Genomic DNA, 21,805 nt, shown 5'->3' with positions numbered 1-21,805 from the left:
GAAATCCACTATAATGGAGGTACATGGGAAAATATATCCGGGATGTGAGAAAAATACAACCCGCACTAAGAGAAATCGGCTATGACTAAGGCACATAATAAAATGTGCCCGAAACGTGTGAGTTGGGAAACCCCAACTCATGCTAAGAGAAATCCACTATGGTAAAAGCATAGGAAGAGACGTGTTTGAGGTGTGTGAGTTGAGAAATCTCGACCCGTGCTAAGAGAAATTTATTACGGTAGAAGCACAAGACGAGATGTGCCCGAGGCATATGAGTCAACCTGAGGTGCATGAGTCAGTAAAAGTTGACCCGTGCTAAGAGAAATCTGCTATGGCGAAAACAAAGGCGAGATGTGTCCGAGGACTGAGTCGAGAAAACTCGACCAATGCTAAAAGAAATTCATTAGAACAAGTATAACACGAAATGTGCTCAAGGCATATGAGTCGAAAAAACTCAACCCACACTAATGGAAATTTGCTATCGCAGAGGCACAAGAAATTTGCTATGGCAGAGGCGCAAGGTAAATTGTGCTCGAGATATGTGAGTCGAGAAAACCCAACCCACGCCAATAGAAATCTACTATAATGAAAGAACATGGCAAAATGTGCCTCAAGTGTGTGAGTTGGGGAAAGCTGACTTGCACTAAGAGAAATCTATAATGGTAGAAACATATGACAAAATATGCCCAAGGTGTATGAGTTGGGAAAACTCAACTTGCACTAAGAGAAATCCACTATAACAAAAGTATAGAGTATGTGCCCGAGGCATGTGAGTCGAGAAAATTTGACCCGCATCAAGAGAAATCCGTTATGACATAAGTACAGGGCAAGATATGCTCGAGGTGTATAAGTCGAGAAAACTCAACATATGCCAAGAGAAATCTTCAATGGCGACATAGGGTGAAATGTACCCAAGGCATTAGAGTCAGGGAAACCCAACATACACTAAGGGAAATCTACTACAGCAACTCAGGACAAAATGTGCTCGGGGCGTATGAGAAAGGAAAACTCGACCCTTGCCCAACCAATGTGTGTCCTTTTAGCGTCATGAAGAGGTTGGCAATAGGCATGTTAGATGAATTAAACACTATAGTCCAGGCCCCCCTAATAAGAGTCTCGAAGCACGCTTTGGGGGAGACAAATAATAAGGAATATATTAATACCCAACCATCATCCGACAGATAGGCACCATGTGGAGGTTATTATGGAAGGAAAAAGATCCAAGTCACCCCCTACCCATTTGCCCACGTGGACAAAAGTCTAAGATAGGTTGTTCGGGGCTACCTCCCCCCTATTGCCCACGTGGACAAAATGCCAAGAGGGGGACGTTGGAGTGGTTACATATTGTCCTCTCAAAGCTTAGGTATAAAAGGTAATCCTCAGTGCTATGACGTGAGGGCTTGGCTTTCGAGAAAAACCTATACTCAAAAATGATCTCGGTGACTAACTTAAGTGTTAGAGGGATCGGATCAAGAAATTTCCCATAATATCGGTCTTAGTATAAGTGGTGCCTTGCGAGCTCGACACTTTCACTTGGGAAGCCACTTCAATCACCACCTCAAATACTTCTACACCCTCGGGTCTGAACCACGTTAGGTTAACTCAAACGTTGATGATGATTTTTTGTAACAATTAGTATATTATTATATAAATAATAGGTCCCATATTTGGTATGATATAATAAAAAATATTTTTTTAAAAAAAAATAACTATAAAATATAATTCAAAATTTTTAATCGATGTGTTTTTTATTAATTGTTAAGAGTTAGGTCTCCTGGTGGATATCATTACTGCCATATTCATTCTACCTACTATCCTAAATTAATCACTTTCTCCCTAATTAATTTATAAAATTCTTAAATATTGTTCATCAATTTTCTAGTCGATGCTCAGTTGTTCTAATAGCTTCATCAATGAACAGAAGTCGAATATATAAATCATAGGCATACATGTTTGTACATTGTTTTTTTTTTAACTAAGGATTTTGCATAGTTTATTTGATTCTAAAATTATATATATACCTTTTCTAATTATATGAAACACGATCCTTTAAATAGGAAGAGGCTGCAAGCATTTGGTCAAACACATATTTCCAAATGAGAAATAATTATGAAAATTAAGAATAAAAATAATTATTGTAACTTTTTTCTTGTTTGAAAAGCCACCTTAGTGATCTTGAACATGACACAAAATGAGTTTGTCCATAAGAAACTGTCCAAGTTAGATAAGCCCAAACTGATATATTAACCAATATTATGCTCAAGATATTAGGGATGTTTTAAGATATAATATATATATATATATATATATATATATATATATATATATATATATATGTTTTAACTCAAACAAACTAATATACTTTAATCTTAACACTTGACAGAGATGCTAAGATATATTAAAAATTTCCACACTTTCCAAGGACATGTAAAAGCATAACTTCTTTCATGCATGGATCAGACACAGCAGAGTGGAACAAATAGAAGCCCACAATAATGTTGAACTGACTGCATGTTTCAGTCGTGAAAAGCAGCGATGTCGAACAGAGTCCAGCCATTGGCTACATCCAAAGAAAACTTCATCCATGAATTCGACAAGGTATGCATGGCTCAGTGCATTATTGCAGTCTCACAAACTGTCTACTTCTCCACGGTAGATATTGAGCCTGGGCGACCCACTAAGAGCTGCAAGTGCACGCTGTCGTTCTTGCTGTCCTTGATGTTCCTGGTGGTGGTGATACTGTTGATCATGAAAGCTGCACCAACTGCTGACCATGGAGTCACAACCAGCACAAGGATGGATTGCTGTATCGTTGTTAGCTCATGAACCGTCGAATTCTTTTAAGGAGATTCCTTCTGTTTGGCCAGTCTTGCAGAAAGAAACGAGAAAAATTTCTGCATATAAGAACAGATCTCTTACATGACACTTGAACCATCTGCATCTTCGATGGGGCCTGACATGATGCATAACATGTCTTCTTCTCCTAATCCTGTTGTATTGGTTCGTCTCTTGATGTCGGATATCTGAAGCATGATATCGATAATGAGAAAACAAAGAGCTCTAGCAAAAGCATGAGAGGGTCGGAAGATAATTATACTCTTGAAACGATGTCTTACCAGCTGCCAGTTACTTTTAGGACTTCCAGATTCCAACTTGTATAGTTCCAAAGCAGAAGCCTCCCTCCCTGCAAGAAGCCCTCCTTTAATCCTCATTGCAAGTTTTTCACCACAAAACTTGGTTTGAAGAACTCATTTTCATGTCCCATCCCTGTGCTGAAGATTCGAGAACAAGCAAAGCTTTCATACTTGCAGCAAACTATTGGCAGCTTGATTTAGAGAAGACCCTCCGAAGTATTTACTTATTAATTCCATAGATCACCACCATACTTGTTTCTTAACAAACAGAGCATTCTTCCTGAATCAACAAGAACTTCGATCAGCTTAAACCACAAAACAAACAGAAAAAAAGTAAGTTTGGTTATCTTACAATTTTGTTTAGGAAATAAGTACGTACAGACATATACATTGCTAATAAAAGCCTTAAGCGTTTATCCCTTTTTAAACAAACATGTAGAGCAATATAAGCATTTGTAAATTGCTGAAAAATCCATGACAAACATTCTCTAGCTAACTGAAGAGTATTTGAATTTTGAAGCACCATGGTCCTTCTTGATCTTTGCCTCTCATGTGCTCATGAGACTAATTCTGTTGTAATGCCAGCAAAGGATGCAGAACTATCTATTATTTACCTTTCTAAGAAAGTTTGAATTGTGAGAAAAAAAATCTCTTAGCACTTGCAAAAGATTAGTAAGAGCTTTCTCACATCTGATCAATTGATGCAAAAAGGTTTCTTGTTTGGGTCAGCAACTCCTAGGGAGAAATTTGATGACCTCCAATGCTGATTCTTATTGCTTAGTTTTTTCATATTATGTTATATGCCTCGAATGAATAACTAGACTAAAAGCAATGGATACTACACCCATGGGACTTACATAAACAACTGGTGATCCCATTGGCAAAGGGGACATCCAAGAGCATTTGAGGTACTGGAAGCTTGTCATGGGTGGCAAGCATAAATAACTTATATAAGAATCTCAGTTTCCAAGTAATCAAGATAAGCAAACTTGATCTTTATCCAAAAATGTTCCAAGCCCCAATAGTGAACTTTTGTGCTAGTGCAAAATGATGAGGTACACTTCAACCATCTTTTCCAATAAGTTGTTATTTCTGATCTGTTACACAAAAATCTCTATGCAAGCTTATGAGTTATGACTATTCAAAATAAGTTTTTAACAACATACATGAAGGAATTCTGAAAGGAAACATCCATCAGAAACAGGATAATGTAAATAATTAAGTCAAGGTTACTGCTAATCAGTATCAATATAATATTATGCACATATGATGAATATGGTAACAGATCTTGAATTATTTTACCTGGATTTATCTAATGTCTTTTATCAACTGGAAAGTTTATATCAATGATGACGAATTGATATCAAGTTTATAACCAAAAAAAAAAGAAAGAAAATTGGACCATCATGAATAAAAATCTGCATATGCATCATCAGCTACTCAACACAAACATGGATGATCAGATAACTAAGTTCATGAATATGTACTTCAATCAGCACTCATGTCCCATATTGTTTTGCCTGGTTGAGACAGTGTTTACCAAGAAAATTGATTATTCTGGGTCATGGTATGCATGTAGGGGTACACAATTTTGCTTGATCAGTAGTGTATAGGGATAAGGTTAGCTGCTTTGCCATTGTGGATTATGATATGCATACTGTTCAACTCCAATAAAAAGAATGGGTACTACATTAGTTAAGATATTTTGGTCTTTCCAAGTCATTAGGTTTGAGTTTATTGGCTCCAAAAACAATCATGGTGAAAGACTTAAAATATCTAAATCTATTAATCTTTTATAATATTTAATATTTTTGAAGTTCTCAGTTTTCCTTGAATGAATGCTAGCATAGGAATATCATCAGTTTATATCTGCAAAATATAATAATGTGATTGGGTCCTTAGTCACATAATGCAATTAACCAAATACCTAATATGTTTTTGTGGGTCTTCCTTTGGTTTATATCCATACAAACTAATAATAATATTGGATCCCCAATTACGATGGCCTCGATCAAATAACTGCAACAGTCAGGAGAACATAAAGAAGTAGGACACAGGAAAGAATGAAAACATATACTTTAACTTACTGCATCTGAGAAAATTTTTATTTTGTCAGGTTTATAAAAAAATTACAGTTGCAAGTTATTCTAAGTGCGAGTAGAGAAACAAAGGGATAATAGTCACAGATCCAATATCCAATATGTATGCAATAAGAATGTATGTGTATCAGCATCTGGAACATCACCAACATGCATAACTGCATGAGTATTTAAGTTACACATTACATGTATGTATATATAACATATGTTATACAACAGTGACGACAATCAATAGAGCTCTACAATGGGTTTTTAATGAGCAAATCTGATAAATGCATCTTTGGTGCATTATGGTTATGATCATAATCAGGCAATATGGAACATGCAAGTAATATGAAACTAAAGCTAAGCTCACCTATATTAATGTCCATCACATAATAAATCAGATTGAATGAAAAGTAGCTAACAAATTGCTATCAAGCAAGCAACGTTGTTATTAAGTTAAATTAACACCATCTAGAGTAATTTACACTAAAATATAATCTTATGTGGACTCATGTTGTGAGCTCAAGAACCTAAAAAGACTAGACCAAGTCTTGATAATTAGTAAATATTCTTCTGTAAAGGCAAATGGATTTGCCATACCATTTTATGGTAAGTTTTTGTAACAACTAAAGGTGCTTCTATATGCAATTTTTTTTTTCTCAGTTGACAAAAATGTAACTACTCAAATTTACTTACAGAAGTAACACACCTAGAGTCAAAGAAAGAGCCAACTAAAGCTTGAACAAGTTAGCATGACCCATTGAAGTGAAAATTTATTAGTAATACTAGAAATTAAATCTAAAAGTAACAAAGAGCTGGATATACACTTTGCATTTTGACTTGATATATCGTATAAATCTAGGAACAGAATAACAATGTCATTGAGCCCCTAAGATCATAACATCACAGGGTTCATCAGATCTGTTTTTAAGTGGATTGATCAATATTTGATCATAGACCTGAATATACACTTACCGTAGTCTAGAATTGAATTAATCTATCTTGGATGGTCACAAACGATTGAATTATAAAGGCTTAAGACACTTGCACTCGATACAATGGGTCTTCTGCAAAGTTAATCAGACGTTCTGCTGCACAGTCTCTCATCTCATCCAGCTCACCACTCAAGAGATCAATAAGAACAGGAATTGCACCAGCTAACAAGATGGTATCCCTGTTTGCTGCATAATAGTTTAGTCATGTAGTAGCACGAGATGGCTTCTCCCTAAGATCACCATCTGTATTCTGGGAAAGCTCAACCAGAACTGGAATTACACCCAATTATTTGAAAACAGAAATGGACTGTACCTTGAAAGATCCCACAGAACATATGAAGCTGCAGCTTTTGCCTTCTCGGCATCAGCCTCAAGAATCCTCACCATCTTTTCTGATACATCACAGCATTCTCCTCTCTAGAGCCGATACACAAAAAACATATTCAGCAATTTCTTTTCCAAGGGGTTCAGGTCCTTTGTGCAGCTCCACATACAACAGGATTGCACCAGCTTGAGCTACAGGTCTGAGGTAGTAAACAAGACTAGAAATTATCATGAGAGCATTACTGAGGAATTACCCTCCTTTATTAATGAAACAAGCACAGGTATGACCCCGAATCAACAAACATATGCCTGACTCTCCTGAAAATCCCAAAAAAACACCCAACTGCTTGGGCAGCTCAGTTTCTCGAAATAACCAGCTTCAACAAATCTAAGGCAACCAAAACCAATAATTACCGGCCCCACTTCTTTCAAAACAGCCAACACACTATCATCAGTGCGTCTAGACAATAAATTCAAACACTCTAGCTTCTGAAACCCTTTTTTGGACATTGAAGCAGTTCAAATAGAGAAGTTGCTCCCACTTGGTATGGTCCCAGTCGATACCTGCATCATTTCTAATCATCACGTCCAACCCATCACAGTAACCAACTCAATAAGGAAGGTGGTAGCTTTTGGTAGAAAAATACCAACTTTTCGGGTGAAATAGAGATTGCAACCAACTAGCAATCAAGAGATACGAACAAACAAATAAAGGGTTTTCTTTCAGAAGTAGAAAGAAGATCCTAGGGTTTTGAACAAGAAAAATGATCCAATCACCGACACCTAGAGAATATGCCAAACCTAGATTTCTGATTTAAATGCCGGAGATTGAGACAACCGGCGAATTTTCTATAAATTCTTCGATCCAAAACGATCAAACTGATGAAACTTCAGCATCAGCCATAAAGAAGGCCAAATTAGTTTACCAAGAGCTCATCCTTTGCTATTCTAGGGTTAATGATCCTTTCTTACCGACCTTTTGTCGAAGGGTAAGCCCACGAATTGAGCGGTCTCAATACGCCTAGTAAGGATGGATTGACACAGATTTCTTCCCGATGTAGAAGATGAGTCGAATTCGACGAGAACTTCTCGTGCTTCAGTACGACGTGCCCGCAAGTGCAGAGATAGCTCGAACGAGAATAAAATGGAATTTATATTTAGGAGATTAAGAATATATCATTTGATGGTTAAATGGAAAATATTATAATGTTTAGCTAATATTATATTTTTATATTCGATATATTAATTTGTTTCATGAACAAATATTAATCATAATTAGAAGTAGATAAAATGAGTTAATGAGAGAGGAAATATCTGCGAAAGATCTGATTACTTATTAAGTGTATATAAAATAAACTATTTCGATATATATATATATATATATATATATATATATATATATTATTGGACAAATTCCCAAAATATCTGGCCTCTGCCCCACCGCCGCGCCGCTGCGGCCCGCCGTCTCGTCGTCGTCCTCGCCGCCCCGCTTCCGCCACGCGGGGCTTCCCCTCCCTCCTCCCCCGCATGGGCCCTCGCCCTCCGTCTCCACCACAGCCCACGCCGTTGCTGTCGTTTCCGTCTCCGTGCGGCGGGCGGAAGCAAACGGGAGCGTGCTCCTTCAGCGCAGACGGTGACGAGGACGAGGCCGTAGAGGACGACGATGGAAACGAGAGCAAGGAAGACGAACCCTCGCCATTCGATGTGAGGTCTTTACCTTCGGTCTGGTTTCTTTCTTATCTGGCTTCTTTGGTTCCAAAGGCGTCACTTCGTCTGGAGATTATACTGTAAGCTGGTTTAGGGATTCATGCATACCAGTGAACATAGGCCCGGTTAATCTATCTTTTTATGACATAATCTGTTCCATGCTAAAGGATTTGTCGTAGTTTAAAGACATCACTTTTGGATCGTGTTATGATGTCCAGGGGTTATAGCGTGTGTTGTAGGTATGAGCGGTGGAGGCCGAGGGACTTCAGTGTCATTGGTCCCAGGAGAGGATAAAGGTAGCGACTATGATTCCGAGGAAATGCCTTCGGTCGTAGAGGAACCTACTAAAGAAGAGAGAGGCACAATGGAGGGGGTGAGGAGTTGTTGCACCGAGAGAATAAGAGAGTGGATCATGAGGAGAAGGACGGGATGATATTATGGGAGACTCAGTTGACGGGATTGATGGTGTACTCCAGTGATGTATATGTGATGGAGTAGGTGGCATAGTAGGAGATTCTGGGTGTTGTGAAATGAAAATATAGTCTCGATAAAAATAACATGATGGGACGTAAAGACTTTCGAGATTGAGGTTCATAGCATCGAAAGACATTATGGTCAAGGGAGTATCCAATGAAAACACAAGGTTTAGATTTTGATATTATCTTATGTGAGGCATATGGACGCAACCATGGATAACATAGACAACTAAATACTTTAAGTTTTTGAAGGTTCGGGGATTTATGAAATAATTTTTCAAATGACAACTCGTACTCGAGGACTGGAGTGAGCATACGATTAATGAGGTAGACGACAGCTTGAAATGCCTCACACTCTATGCCACCAACTTTTTGGACTACAACATTTCAAGCTACCGTCTACCTCATTAATCGTATGTTCACTCCAGTCCTCGAGTATGAGTCGCCATTTGAAAAATTATTTCATAAATCCTCGAACCTTCAAAAACTTAAAGTGTTTGGTTGTCTATGTTATCCATGGTTGCGTCCATATGCCTCACATAAGATAACATCAAAATCTAAACCTTACGTTTTCATTGGATACACCCTTGACCATAATGCCTTTCGATGCTATGAACCCCAATCTCGAAAAGTCTTTACGTCCCGTCATGTTATTTTTATAGAGACTACATTTCCATTTCACAACCTTGAGTCTCCTACTGTGCCACCTACTCCATCACATATACATCACTGGAGTACACTATCAATCCCGTCAACTAAGTCTCCCATAATATCATCCAGTCCTTCTCCTCAGGATCCACACACTCTCATTCTCCCGGTGCAACAACTCCTCACCCTCCTTTGTGCCTCTCCCTTCTTCACTAGGTTCCCCTACGATTGAAGGCATTCCCTCGGAATCACAGTTGCTACCTTTATCCTCTCCTGAGAGAAGTCCCTCAGCCTCCACCGCCTATACCTACAACACACCCTATAGCCCCTGGACATCCAATGACAACACGATCCAAAAGTGGTGTCTTTAAACCATGACAAATCCTTGACCTACATACCATCACAACATCCTCGTTAGAGATCACTGAACCTACCACAATTACTCAAGCCCAAAAATCTCCATACTGGCATAAAGCCATGTGTGAAGAATATGATGCACTCCTTCATAATTCTATATGGACCCCTGTACCCTCTTATCCCACACAAAACATCATCGGGTGTAAGTAGGTCTTTCGAATTAAGTGGAACCCAGATGGATCCGTAGCCAGATATAAAGCACATCTAGTGGCCAAAGGATTTCATTAACGACTTGGTGTTGACTTCACAGAGACATTCAGCCCTCTTGTTAAACTCACAACAATCCGATTTATTGTTAGTTTTGTCATCTCACAAGGCTGGCATTTACGTCAACTCGACATTAACAATGCCTTTCTACAGGGGACCATAACTGACGATGTCTTCAAGCAGCAGCCTCTTGCCTTTATCCACCCTCAATATCCAAAGCATGTTTGTAAACTACAAAAAACTATTTATGGACTTCGTTAGGCTCCAATTGCTTAGTACACCGAACTTAGCTCGTTTTTGGCATCAGTTGGCTTCATCAACTCCAAGTCTGATACCTCCTTATTTCTCCGTCACCAAAGTGGCAATATAATATATCTTCTAGTATATATGGATAATATTATTGTCACAGGCAACAATCCTATGGAAATCAAGGCATTCCTCAAGCATTTAGTAGATCGATTCTCCCTTAAAGGTATAGGACCCTTGAGCTATTTTTTTGGAGTTGAAGCAACATACACATCTTCCGGGCTCTTCCTATCACAACGAAAGTATATTCAAGATCTATTATCTAAAACGAACATGCAAGATGCAAAGGCAGTTACAACACCTCTGTCTATTGGCGAGTCGCTCAAACTTTGAGATAGAAGCCCTATTACAGACTCAACCCAATACCGTCAAGTCCTTGGCTCCTTACAGTACTTATCTCTCACCCGTCCAGATATCTCATTTGTGGTCAATAAACTATCCTAGTTCATACATTGACCAACTACTATGCATTGGTCTGCAGTCAAACGAATCTTGCGGTATCTTCACGGGACTATCAATCATGGCCTCTTTTTCGGCAAATACTCTCCCCTTAATCTCCACGCCTTTGTCGATGCTGATTGGGCAGGGAATTCTGATGACAGATCATCCACGTCGGGGTATATTATCTTCCTTGTATCTAATCTAATCAGTTAGAGTTCTAAGAAGCAAAAGACAGTTGCACGTTCTACAACTGAAGCTGAATACCGTGTCATAGCCACCGCTGCTGCAGAACTCAATTGGGTCATGGATCTCCTCAAGGAACTTGGCATCAACATCATCTCTACTCCTACAATATATTGTGACAATGTCGAAGCCACTTATCTATGCGTTAATCCAGTATTCCACTCACGCATGAAACACATAGCATCGACTTTCACTTCGTGCAAGAACAAGTTGTCAGACATCAACTACGTGTTTCTCACGTATATACGGCTAATCAACTAGCGGACTCTCTCACAAAGCCTCTCACCCGCAACTCGCTTTCATCACATTGGTCCAAGATCGGCGTCCTTGACAGAAGTACCGTCTTGCGGGGGCATGATAACAGCCAAGATCTCCCGTGATAACAACCTCAACAACGACCGAGATCTCCCCAACTCTGTTGAAGAGATGTCTTAAATCTGTTGAGGAAAATCCTCCTATGTTGAGGACAACTCTCTCTTCTAACATGTATAAATATGCATTCTTCTCCTTTGTATTTTATTTCTATCACATAGGCCCGGTTAATCTATCTTTTTATGACATAATCTGGTCCATGCTAAAAGTTGTCTCTTTGTCAATGCTATTCCGCACATCTCCCTTGATCATTGATCTTGTAGTCCTTTTTCTCAAAATTGTTTCTGTTTTTGTTTCCTAGTAATCAGGATGAGGATTGGCATGCATCATGGCTCAGCTAGAAGTTAAAAGACCTAATGTAATTTCTGGTGTTTAGTGGACCAATGATGCTACATTCGCTTTGGAATTGTATGCTTGTTCCTGAGCTTTAGAAGACTTCATCCACAATATTTAAAGCTTTGCTAAAGTAAATTCTGAATTGTTAATATCCAACTCTTTGTGACTCCTTACAGGACAGTTCTTTTAAGTCTTAACAATTTAAAAAGTTGTGACATTATAAGGCTATCATTTGACCATTCCTTTGGCAATTGCTACCTACTCAAAAGTGAGTATGATCAGGCAGCCCCGAGTAACTATTACTACAATCTAGATGTTAGTTTGACTCCAGATATTCTGGAGTTCTGCTAGGACTGGAACTGACATCAAATAAATGATTTTAATGGAGTTGAGCCTTGAAATGCTTGTGAATCTCTTTGTTCAATTAACTTTATATTCTAGGTTAGCACTAGAGGTAGTGTTATCTTTGCTTGTAAAACTGTACATGCCAATTCCACAGCTCGTAGATGGCAAGGTCATTATTCCTTGGTCATACTCCCATTCATTTGATTCTTGATTGAGTTTCCTGAAATTTTGGTGTTTGTTCTGATTGCTTTTCTTTTCCTAGATAAGAATGTAATTCTCCCCTCTTCCAACCACTCACTTCTTATGGAAAACCTTATTGCATTTATTCATTGTTAAGTCCTTTTCTTTGTTATATTTGCCCCATCATATTTTTAGACATTCGTCTTATAGTCTACACTTATCATTACAATATTACGTAATTTGTGTAAAATCAGACTTAACTCTACAAAGAAGTTAACGGTGGAAATATGAGTCACTAAATTAATTGCAGGAAAAAGTTCCATATATCAACCTCCAATAGCTGGGACATGTTGTTCTCAATTATGATTCTATGATAAATTCACTACATTAATATCCCTGTCTGGTGTGGTCGTGTGCCATGCTGATGGGAATCGTAGGAGTTCAACATGTCAACCTGCATGAACATAGGCGATACAAGGTTTGCAGAAAATCTTTAGCAGGTGCCAGAAGGGTCATCCACTTAATAGCCCTAACCCTTGTCACTGGCAAGATACTCGTGTGGTCCTCTAGCTGGATAGGATACTTCGTACAATTCCTTAGATACCAGAGTTGACTGTTGAACCTTTGTTCTTATTCTTTTGTATCAGAAGTTTCAGACTAGTAGATTACCTCTTAGAAATTCTCTGCATTTGTTGGATTTACATTTCCACGATGAAATCGATATACAGTGGTTTTTCTTAATGATCAACTATTTACGTATGTGACATGATGATTCTTTCTCTCATTCATACTGTTTAGTTTCCTCAGGATGATCTTCCAGATGTCAACAATCATTTCTCTGATAGAAAATTGTCGATGCTTTACTCAGCTGAACCAAATAAAAAGCCAGGTACCTCCAAAGGTCTATAGCATATTTTACAAGAAGATTTTGCTGCTACATCTCCTTTTATTGATTTTGCAGGACAACATCAACTACTAATGAAGGGGTGGGAAAAGAAATCATTAAAATCTGCACAAAGCTTGATACTTTCAAATGGTTCAGTGAAGGTTGATGAGGAAATCATCTCAAAGAAAACACACTCCAAAGATCATCAATACAACTTAAATCGATCTTCCAAAATGGAGCATGTTGATTTAGAGAACACTTCAAAGGTTTTTTTACATTAACTCTCAACTTAATGTGTGGTTATTGTGGCTCAGCCTTGTTCATTGGTGACAAAGAGTCTAATAGTTGATTATCCTTTGCAACAGAAGAATAGTAACTTTACTAAAAGCAGATTTCAGAAACTTGCAGAAGAACTAGAATTTGATGAGACGTAGTTTTCCCCAATTGAATATTTTGAGCACATATAAGTCAAAAGACTCTGATTTTGTTTCCATCTACAGGAGACATATGCCTTGCATTAAGATAGTTATGTCTTCCACTCAGGAAGGTTGGAGTTCTTGTTGATTGTTGATGTCAAACATGGAGATATAAAAGGAAACTTATAAGTCAGCCTCAAATTTTGGAGCACACTGTTGAAAACACTCTTGAGTCTCATGTTGCTTTTTTAGTTAGTATAGATTCTTGTACAGGATAGATTATAACTGCAGCCCCATCTTTGTTCTCTTATAGCATTGAGCACTCTTTAAAGCCCACAATCAGGTATTTGGTTGAAGAGGTTGGTATCAGAAGTGATATCATCAAAGTTGTGTGGTTGAGCCCCCAGATTCTTGTCCAGAGGATTGAAAACTCAGGGACTTCACGTTTCTCCTTGCTGTCAAGAGAATTAGGGGCACCTAAAGATAGCATAGTCAAGTTGGCTACCCCACAACTCCTCTACAGTATTGATGATGGAGTACTGCTTAGAATAAACTCTCCAGGAGCATCGGCCTGTGCAACTCTGATATCCTGAAAGTGTTAACAAGCCACTAAGGTTAAATCTAAAGTTACTCTCATCTGTTTCTTGAAACTATGTATCAGCAGCATCTAATTATCTAATATCTTCTTTTCAGGTATTATCTTTGTCACTGGAGGTGCCTACGATCATCTAGAGCTTCAGAGTTAAATCATTAACATTATATGGTCATGATTTGATACATTTCCCAGGCAAATCAATTACTTCGAGTGGAGAATAATAATAAGGTCAGTTATTCTTTTTATCATTATATGAGTTCACAGGTTTTCCATCACATTGGAAGTATGTCATTGTTGTTCAGTTTTCTTTTTTGGAGATTGATGAGTCTATTACCATGTTCTATTGCTGACCAATCTGCAGACACAGTTGCAGGCCTTTGGTTCATATTCTCCCATCCCATTACAACATTTGAGACTGGATTATATGCATCAAACTTCATAATTAGGAACCCCAGTTAGGAATGAAAAACAACCTGAATTCCAGCTTCTTGGATTAAGCTGGAGATAATTGCATGCTGTAACTATACATTCATCAGAGCAGAAGGAATTATCTGATATTAGATGGAAAGCTGCAAGAAATGTCACAATGTATGATCACCAGGACAATTGGCCATCTCTTTGTTATTTGCAACTAGCATTAAAATATGCAATGAAAGTTCAACAATTAGTGATGTATGCTATACCATCTCATGTTTCAAACACAACTTTGTTTCTAGTTCAGATAGTTCACGTCTTTCATCTATTACAATAAATTAGCCATTTCTCTTCTAAATGAACTGACATCCTGCTTCAGTATCTACAACGAGAGAGGTGTATTGCTTCCTTTTAAAGGTGTAGCTGTATCTTCCTAGGCTTCTCACAGTAACAAATGGAGAAGCATTTATCTTCTGTTGTTGAGTACAGAGCTCAGGGAACCCCCATTGATTCAGACACTGTACCAAATCATTGATGGAATGGCAAGCTTCCATTCCCTGTTCTCTTCATAGTGTTCATATGACTGCAGAAATGCTGCTTCCTACTGGTGGAGATGCAAAAGGGCTCTCCGGGAGTTCAACGCTACTGCATACACCAGCAAAAAACCTCATGAGAAAAATCATGTCAACGAGTATGTCAAGCAAAGAGATGATGACTGAGAACAGTTAACTACATCAGTAAACAGTCTAAAATGTAATGATCTTTTCTTGAACTGTTCATAAGATTTATGAGAAGAGTGATGACAAGTTGCAGAGCTTCCAGTTAATGATCATTGTGGAAAACTAAGATGAGGAGACCTGTAATTGCAAGTCACTCAATGATGTTGTTTTAGGTCAAACAACAAATGTATATCTTAAATATTAATATTTCACTTACCTTTCCTGGTCACTGAATGGGTTGCTTGTTTGCCTGGCTTTGTCATCACTTGTGGATCCATTATTCATAGCATCAAATGGATAGCTGAAATGATCTAGGAAGAAGTCACTGGGAACTGAATAGTGGGCAATCAGATTCTAGATGTCAAGCAATTACCAAACCAAAATCTTGTAAGATTTGTTATATTGTGAGCACATATGACTGGGATTTTCATGTCATACCTTCTGCAACTCTCATGTCTTCCATGCCATGAGTCAAGTAATGTTGCTGTGTCAATCTCTTGGGTGCCAAGTTCAATCCAGAGAGATGCTCCATCATCATTTCCTTCTCAATTAGATTATTTCTAAGCAAGCTTGAACTATCACCTTCTCGAGTCACTGGATGGAGTTTAACCATGTGTCGGAAGCACCAAAAGATCAATATCTTTCTTCTGCATGTATATGTATTATACATGAAGCATGAAATCAACCTTGGAAGTCACACTCACCAGAATGCACATCATGATCCATCCCCACGTAACGTGAAGGGTAATTAGTCCATGGCTTCATCTTCTCCGAGTACATTCTGCATTAGGAGAAATGATTCGATAATGACATAGAAACAATTTGATTCATCCGCAGTAGATATGACATGCTACAGAAAGAATCTAACCTGTCGATGACTCTAGATTTTTCCCTGTATGGTTTGACCAATACACGAGCACCACATATGTAATGAGGATTTCTCTTCGTAAGAATCATGTTGACAGTCTCAGGATGGACAAAGCTGACGAACCCAAACATGCGTTTGTCTTGACAAGGGATCCTAACATCACGCACTTGGCCGTATTGCCTGCACAAAGTTCGACGCCAATAAGAACATCGATGAAGGAAACCATTCACTAAGCTCTCTCGTTGAATTACTTGAAGTAGTTGGAAACATCATCCTCGGAGAAGGTGCTTTCTGCTGGGAATGTAAGATAAATCTGGTGAGAGCTTGAAACCGTAGAACCTGAGTCACTTCTCTCGTTCCTGCAGTCCATGTATCTCGGAGCATCCTCTGCTAGTACTACCGAGTGTTGTCCATGTGGCCTGTCATGCAGACACAGGGAACTCAGAGGAGGAAATGATCAGAATGAAGGTGTATAATTCGATGTTTAGGTGAGTAATCCAAATCTTGCAGTACCTCTCGATGAGCCGAATGCTCTTCTTCAAGTGGGACAACAGCTTCGTCAAGTTCAAGCCAGCCTTCCCATGACGCTGGCTCTCCGTGAGGTACCCGTCCGCCTGCAGGTTCTTCCCGTACTTGTCGAAGTACAGCAAGGGCAAGGAGGCAGTCGAGACGGGCGTTCCTTTCCGCGATCTCAGGAGCTCAGTGATCTCCATTTCCAGATTCTCGAGCGACTTGGGCGTGAATGGGACGTCGTCGTTCGGGTAGTCAGTCATGTTGGCGGTGAGTACATGAGGATAGTAGCCATCAGGAGCGGACTGGGCATGCGAGTATCTACAGTTCATTCCATGCCTGCAGTAGCCCTTGTTGAAGTAATGGCAAGCCTTGATGGGCAAGTCGGATAGGCTGTGTGATCTCCTGCTGCTCCTTAAAGCCACGCCACCACCCAGTGGGGCGTCCGGGTAGTGGTAGTTACCGATGTGGTTGGTGGCATCGAGTTGGTCCGCCGGCGGAGGTTGACCGTAGAGTGAGGACTCGTCGGCGATGGATTCAGCGTACGCTCGCGGGACGAGATCGATGTTGTGGGGTGGAGGATGGTGATCGTAGGGTAGCTGAACATGAAGACTCGTGGGGGAGGAGAAGGCGTGGGATCCCCAAGTAAGGTAAGAAGCAATCGGCTTGGCGGACAAGATGCCAAGCATGATCTTGGCGTCGATCACTTTGGAGAGCAACGTGGTGTCGGGGCCGAATGCAAGCTGAAGCATCTCCAGCCCGCTCGGCTCCTTCAGGAAGATGCATCCCATTATCTTGACAACGTTCTCAGGCTCCAGCTTTTGCACCCTGGTGAAGATGATCTTGGCCAGTTCGAAGAAATCCATGTCGCAGTATCTAGTCTCTGTCCATGCAACAAAGAATCTAAATATTCTACAAACACAAAACTGTTATTACGTCGAATCCCACGATCAATTTTGGATTCTGTAACCACTCCAAATGACTGTCAAAACAACATCAAATCTTGCCATTGAAGATCCTGAGGAATAAATGACAGGAAAAAGAAAAAAAACAAGAGCGAAAGCGAAATGGCATCAAAGTGGCACGTAAAAATGCATGTGAATAGCGACAATGAGACCTCAAATGAACCCGAGGAGGGATCTACTGTAACGGAAGCGTACCTCCTCCCTCCATGTCATATCACCATGGACGGAAGAAGAGACTCTCTCTTTCGCCGCTTCCTCAGACTCCGACGCTCAATCTGAATCGATTCCTCGTTCCTTGCTTCAGCATTTACGTTCTTTGTTTTGCCCCTTTCTATTTGCGTAGGGTGCGTACAGGTTGGCCGACTATTATAGTCCTCGCATAAATCACGGGGCCAAATTTGGTGTTATACCTTTTTAGTTGTGTCCATGGAATGACTAAAATGACCCCAAAACTCCTCCGAGTTGCAGGATGCTGCCGAATAACCTCTTGCCACTCCGAGGGGTGTTTTGGTCATTTAAGAAGATCCCATGACGGGGGAGGTGACCGCTTCCACCGGCTACAAAGGTGGGAGTGCCGCTAACGGGGCGGCGTGGATAACCGGGGACGTCACCGGTTCCCGTTAGAACGGGTCGGCGCCGTTACGATTCTCCCCACGGTGCCGTTTCGTGGGATAAAACCCGTCGACCCGATTCTCGGGGCCCACCCACAGCTTGGTGTTGACGTGCGTGAGAGAGAGAGAGAGCAATGAAGAAGGTGGGACCCGCACCCAAATCGGTAATGAGATCTTTAGTGCCATGGGCTAATCACGTATGGTTCGACCATTGGAAGCAAATGGGACCGGTTTGTATCCTTCTTAAGACAAATTAGAAGTAATGCCTCCTTATGAATTCACTAATGATATCAGAAGTGTTTAGTATAAGTATGATGTTATATTCAAAGCAAAAAAATTAATTAATTAATTAAATATCTCTCATCAAAGTTAACGACTCAAAAATCGGATTACGATGATTAATACTTATATAATTAAATTTCTGGATTACAATAGTATCTATATTGGCTATACTGACGCTGACATATATGAAATGGTGGGTCGGGTTAGTTGATCCCATCCAAACCATCCTACGTTAAGGCCAGGTCAACTGTTGTCAACCCAGATTCAATCTAAGCGAACGATTGGATTTCAACACTCTGGGCTCGGCCCAATCAGCCCAGATTTAGCCCCATCATTTGGTACATATCGCATACATAACACTTATTTCCCATCCCAACTTGACCCATTTCATCTTCGGACATAAAAAAATGTTAGTAATATTTATTATTTTTATTGTATAAGATTTTTATCATTTGAGTCAGCCTTGCTTGATTTTGACCTGAAGCCATAGGGACATCCGAGGACCTCTCTGGGTGACCCCGAAAAGGTCGATGTGGCTTCGAGATAGTCTTCGTGTAGTTTCGAGGTGTCTGATGTGGGGTCTGACTTCTCGAGGGTTCCTACACGGGCTATTGTAGGGAAAAAATTTTCAACTCAATCCCTTCGATACTCAAGTCAGTCTTGAGTGTATATTTGGGGTGTGAGATGTCCTTTTGAACAAGGTTCAACCGACGTCAAGGGTTAATTTGTATACTTGATTAACTAAGGGATTCTTCTGTAATGGCCTTAATGCCCAAGCCCCCGCTACCCATCAAGTGTTTTTTCCACGAGGGCATCAAAGGGGAGACAAGCCTGAACAACCTCTTGTGGAGTATTATCCACAAAGGCCAACAGGCCGTAACCACCTCCACGTCAAGGATAGGGAGAGGATGATTGGCCCCCCTTCTTCCATGTCGACATCCTTAGGACTATTGGTTGACAAGCGAGGATTGGTTGTTAAAATATTCTCTATCATTTGTACCCATCCCACCACTCCCCCCCCCCCCCCCCCCCACCCCCCAATTCTTCTTCCTCGGTGTGGTCGAGCCTTCCCTATCCTCACGTCTCGATCATGCTTAGTTTGGGATCTCTGTCATTGGTGAACCTAGTGGGGTAGATCAAACTTTCTTTACTCACACACCTCAGGATATGATAGCATGAGTCGGGTTTTCCTGCCTCACATATCTCGGGGATGCTTAGTTTGGGGTCTCCATCATGGCGAACCTAGTGGTGCGAATTGGGCTTTCTCGACTCATATGCCTCAAGCATGGTGCTATCAAGTCCATATGGAATTTTACTCGAATCTCGTTCTAATTGGATTCTCTCGGAGAACTCTCTCTCTCTCTCTCTCTCCCAATTTGAATTATCCATGCTAGGAATTTGCTTAAGTAAGAACATATATGATATTTCTCTCATGATACTAAGAGTAGATTATCCTCTATCAACAATCAAATCAATTACCCTCGTAAAGTTAGCTACCACTCACAATGATCGGTTGTATTAGATCTGAAACTTCTAAACCTATAAATTTAGTATCAAAGAGTGGAGTACTCATACAGGACATCCTTGGTATCTCAAGTTTAAGGACTAGATATACAACTGAGATAACGAAGTCGCTATCTAACAATGAGGTATCATTAACTATGTAGTATTCCATGAACGAATTAATCAGTGAACTCATTCTTCAATAAACACCTATACTATATCCTCATGATACAATTGTAGGGAATGTCATCCCAATGGCCTTGCACTAATGCTGGCCTCGGGATGACGCACTAATAAGTTGGTAAGCTACCTCCATTAATAACACTTGGAAGAACAAGGTAGGAGGGACCATCACCAATCCCCATTCTTGTCGCGAGACGCTCAGATATAAAAACTAAGCCTCAGGCCAAACAAAGACAAGCAGGTGAATACTATAATACAATTAACTCACTCATCCTATTCCTCTGAGTTAAGCATCGGAGAGATCGCATCGAAACCTTCCCTCAATGCCAACATGTCGTGTAAGATCTATGGTGCAACAAAGGAGGAGTTGCGAGATGACTTCCCCACCAGCTAGATGGTTGGTCTTTCCAAATTAGTTAGCCTCCTCCAAGAAGGAGGCTCTCCACGCTAACGTTCTATGCCCACTCTTCACGTCAGCTCTCTATGATAGTTTTCCACATCAGCTCTCTAAGAAGGAGCTGCACTTTCACATGGAACCAAGTTAACTCATCGATCAACAGCCTCAATGTAATAATAATTATTATTTTATCTATTTTAAATGTTGAGCCATTTTGATGAATCCTCTAATGGGTCAGACACTGAACAGAGAACAAAAAAACAAGCATTTGGATTTGGATTTGGATTTGGATTTGGATTTGGATCGCATCAATGTTGGGAAGTCGTTTTCGAGTCGGCTGATGGCGTGCACACAGTTTGTGAAGGCTGTCATGATCTAATCCAGCCAAATTTGCTTAAACCACAGGAGTCAAACTCAAAACACCGAGTATAATCATGTCCATGAGAATATCTTTGTGCAGCAGCAGTGGTTGACAGGGAGTTGGATGGGGGAGAAAGCTACCGCAGAGAAAAGTTGACAGGGACTGCACTGCTTATAGACACCTCCAATATTAATGCAGGCAATCTAACATCCCCTGAAGAAGACAACCAACCTAATCTCCTAATCGGCAGAGCATGGCCGTCATCGTTTCTGTTAGCCAAATGTGATCCAGGGAAGACAGCGATGGCAGCAAGCGATACGCATCAGCGATGGTGACGAGGTGCAGCCTCTCGTTTCTGCGAAGGGCCAACTCGCGGCCGGAAGTCGCAGTCATGGATGTTCGATCACTCGACTGAGATCGAGCGGTTCCCATTTGCAAGGCTTTCTGGGTCATTTCTCTCGTCTAGTGATTCAGGGAAGATTCAGGGCTCAGTTCCTTCACAAAGAGGAGGAGAAGAAGCATTCCCCTTGGATATGGTTCTTAACAGAATTAGTTTTAGATATCACAGGAGATTCATTCATGATAGCAGCTGAAATGGGTTAATTAGATATTATCCTATAGTTAGTTATCTTTAGTATCTCAATCTTTATGCATTAAAAAGTTACATTGACATTCCTATAATTACGAAAGTGAAACGTCTAGGTTCAATTATCTATCTCCAGAGATCTAACACTTGATGGCTTGTGCTCTTCAAGATGTTTGGTCTTAATCATCAGTGTGACAAAACTAGTAAAATAGTGTGCGGAGACAGCTGACTGCAAATAGTGGCAGCAATAAGCCAAGAAAAATGACTGATGAGTTCAACCACATACCCAACAGT

General features: G+C 40.1%; 2 protein-coding genes and 1 long non-coding RNA gene across 12 annotated transcripts; 1 reads left to right on the top strand and 2 right to left on the bottom strand.

Moving 5' to 3' along the window:
* Nucleotides 1–2,426: 2,426 nt before the first annotated feature.
* LOC135617934 (uncharacterized) lies at nt 2,427–7,695 on the bottom strand. 4 transcript variants are annotated; one of them, XR_010488891.1, is made up of 4 exons: nt 6,527–7,695; nt 3,992–4,231; nt 3,117–3,414; nt 2,427–3,023 (listed from the first exon to the last, which is right to left on the bottom strand). It is a non-coding gene; the product is annotated as an uncharacterized LOC135617934 (long non-coding RNA). The 4 variants fall into 4 exon arrangements; XR_010488892.1 differs by lacking the exon at nt 3,992–4,231 and having other exon boundaries at nt 6,527–7,101; nt 7,514–7,692; XR_010488890.1 differs by lacking the exon at nt 3,992–4,231 and having other exon boundaries at nt 6,194–7,689.
* Nucleotides 7,696–7,954: 259 nt separating this feature from the next.
* On the top strand, nt 7,955–15,474 carry LOC135617933 (uncharacterized). 7 transcript variants are annotated; one of them, XM_065118752.1, is made up of 6 exons: nt 7,955–8,259; nt 13,023–13,104; nt 13,177–13,367; nt 13,831–14,131; nt 14,211–14,340; nt 14,906–15,474. In XM_065118752.1, the coding sequence occupies exons 1-4, from the start codon at nt 8,065–8,067 to the stop codon at nt 13,834–13,836; spliced, it is 474 nt and encodes a 157-aa protein (XP_064974824.1). In that variant the 5' UTR covers nt 7,955–8,064; the 3' UTR covers nt 13,837–14,131; nt 14,211–14,340; nt 14,906–15,474. The 7 variants fall into 7 exon arrangements, with proteins under 7 accessions (XP_064974824.1, XP_064974823.1, XP_064974822.1 ...); XM_065118751.1 differs by lacking the exon at nt 13,831–14,131 and having other exon boundaries at nt 7,955–8,241; XM_065118750.1 differs by lacking the exon at nt 13,831–14,131 and having other exon boundaries at nt 7,955–8,241; nt 13,014–13,104.
* LOC135616428 (zinc finger CCCH domain-containing protein 54-like) lies at nt 15,459–20,349 on the bottom strand. Its single transcript, XM_065115622.1, has 7 exons — nt 20,295–20,349; nt 16,627–17,506; nt 16,365–16,532; nt 16,114–16,293; nt 15,950–16,026; nt 15,684–15,839; nt 15,459–15,577 (listed from the first exon to the last, which is right to left on the bottom strand). Exons 1-7 carry the CDS (start codon nt 20,347–20,349, stop codon nt 15,459–15,461), a joined length of 1,635 nt encoding a protein of 544 aa, XP_064971694.1.
* Nucleotides 20,350–21,805: the final 1,456 nt, after the last annotated feature.

The sequence above is a fragment of the Musa acuminata genome, chromosome BXJ2-7 (assembly GCF_036884655.1).
Source record: "Musa acuminata AAA Group cultivar baxijiao chromosome BXJ2-7, Cavendish_Baxijiao_AAA, whole genome shotgun sequence".
NCBI classification, from domain to species: Eukaryota; Viridiplantae; Streptophyta; class Magnoliopsida; order Zingiberales; family Musaceae; genus Musa; species Musa acuminata.
Note: the sequence above shows the minus strand (reverse complement) of the source record. Positions and strands in the feature narration are given on the sequence as shown.

Coding starts and splice junctions, on each gene's coding strand:
- LOC135616428 (XM_065115622.1), bottom strand. CDS start 20,349: ATGGGGATTGGTGATGGTCCCTCCTACCTTGTTCTTCCAAGTGTTATT. Junction 16,533..16,626: donor AGCATTCGGCTCATCGAGAG/GTACTGCAAGAT, acceptor TCTGCATGACAG/GCCACATGGACAACACTCGG. Junction 15,840..15,949: donor GGATCATGATGTGCATTCTG/GTGAGTGTGACT, acceptor AACTCCATCCAG/TGACTCGAGAAGGTGATAGT.
- LOC135617933 (XM_065118749.1), top strand. CDS start 8,065: ATGGGCCCTCGCCCTCCGTCTCCACCACAGCCCACGCCGTTGCTGTCG. Junction 8,260..13,022: donor ATGTGAGGTCTTTACCTTCG/GTCTGGTTTCTT, acceptor TAGTTTCCTCAG/GATGATCTTCCAGATGTCAA. Junction 13,105..13,176: donor TGAACCAAATAAAAAGCCAG/GTACCTCCAAAG, acceptor TTGATTTTGCAG/GACAACATCAACTACTAATG.